Source organism: Aplysia californica, unplaced genomic scaffold, assembly GCF_000002075.1.
Source record: "Aplysia californica isolate F4 #8 unplaced genomic scaffold, AplCal3.0 scaffold00008, whole genome shotgun sequence".
NCBI classification, from domain to species: domain Eukaryota; kingdom Metazoa; phylum Mollusca; class Gastropoda; order Aplysiida; family Aplysiidae; genus Aplysia; species Aplysia californica.
In genome coordinates this window covers 39,385-41,105 of record NW_004797278.1, presented here as the reverse complement: position 1 = coordinate 41,105, position 1,721 = coordinate 39,385, and the positions used below count along the sequence as shown (strand labels likewise).

The 1,721-nt window shown below is 43.2% G+C and overlaps 1 protein-coding gene across 1 annotated transcript in view; it reads right to left on the bottom strand.

Annotated features, from left to right (window-relative positions):
• The window catches only part of LOC101853747 (RING finger protein 44), a gene marked incomplete at its 5' end in the record, with an annotated part of 69,642 nt that overhangs the window by 32,354 nt on the left and 35,567 nt on the right, over nucleotides 1-1,721 (bottom strand). The window contains 1 exon segment of the mRNA XM_013082407.2: nucleotides 486-688. Coding sequence (XP_012937861.2) covers nucleotides 486-688 — 203 coding nt within the window.

The window sequence follows — 1,721 nt, the reverse complement described above, 5'->3', positions numbered from 1 at the left end:
AGAGGGGGAGAGGGGGGAGAAAAAAGGAGAGGGAAAGAAAGAAAAAAGGGAGAGCTTCAGTTTTAGTAAAAGTTTTACGGCACTTCGACACAACTAGGTCATAATACTTATAAGTTCCGAAGGTTAGAGAAGAGAATAACGTACAAAAAAAAGAATGAGGAGACAAAAGGACGACATGTTTGATAGGAAAGATGAAGCAAACTACACCAGAGCACTCCCCACCCACCCAAATGAAAGAAAGGAATAAAAGGGGGGGAGAAAGAAAGCAAGACATAAAGAAAGAAAGAAAGAAAAAAAGATACAGCAAGAAAGAAAGAAAGAAAGAAAGAAAGAAGAAAAAACAACAGAGCAAATATTAAAAAAAAGAGAAAGAAAGAAAGAAAAAAAAGAAGCAAAGACATGTACACGTGAACAGTGTCCAAATTTTAACATTATAATTTAAATATATACATGTACATGATGTAGGGTACCACGAACTGACTCACCTTCGTCTCGGCCTAGGTGTGTTGGCCCGCTCGCCAGAGGCGCGTCGTGCGGGTAGCGTCCGGCGTCGGTCCTGCGCGGGCAGGGGTTCGGTGCTGCTGCTCAGACCGCTGGCCCGGGTGCCGTAGGGCGGCGGGCTGCTCGAGTTGGTCAGGTCCTGCAGGGAGGTGCCCAACTTGCGGCGCTTGCGGGCCGGGCTCTCAGTCTGTGGGGACACGGGAGGGAATCGTTTGGATCAGTTTTACAGTTTTGGTAAGGGGTTGGGTTTAAAAAAAAAATCTTGTTTTAGTAGAGGTTTTACGGCGTTCGCAACTGCATACGGTCATACGAGCGCCAGAAAATTAGAGGTGTTACAAGAGAGTAACAAACATAAAAAAGGAGGGGAGATATGGACGATATATGTTTGATATTAAATAAGAAGCAAACCACACCAGAGCACCCGCAAGGGTTTTTTGTTTGTTTTAGTAGAGGTTTTACGGCGCTCGCAACTGCATATGGTCATATGACCCGCAAGAGTTTTGTGGCACTTGCAACACACATTATACGCCATATAACAGCCAAATATTAAAGTTGTTACAACAGAAGTAACCACCCCCCAAAAAAACAAAACAAAACAAACATATATACATATATATATATATATACATAATACATGAAAAGAGAAATAAAGAGCTACCAATAGTGCCATCAAACCACCCTCCAACTTGCACGCAATGCTGGGAAAAGCAAGACAGACAGAAACAAAAGACGGGCAGCATCACGCATACAAAGAGCAGTAAACACACACACAGACACAAAAACCAAAAGCACCATGATCGGAAACAAAAACTATGGCTTACCATTTGTTTTTAAAAAAAAAGTTAAAATCGAAAAGAAAGATTAAGAAAATAGGGCAACGGAAGAATCGTTTAACTAACATCCAACAGAAAAAGTACACCGCGGTACTGGTTTCCGACCAGGGTAAGAAAATCGCCAGCTAAATCAGCCTGATTATTTAAACAATTGCCTCAAGGCCAAACAGAGGGGTCCGATGACACTTGGTCTATGGTCTACGGAACGCCGACTTATTTGTTCGGTGCAGGATTACTCAAGCTGGAGGCATAATGGGGGTTGGGTGGACACTTCAATCAACGCCGACAGTAAATATGGCAGAATATAGGTGGGTTTCACAACAGCAAGTCTGGTGATTCTAACGATACAACGAGACAAGAGAAATGCAGGGAGAGAGGGAAGGGGGG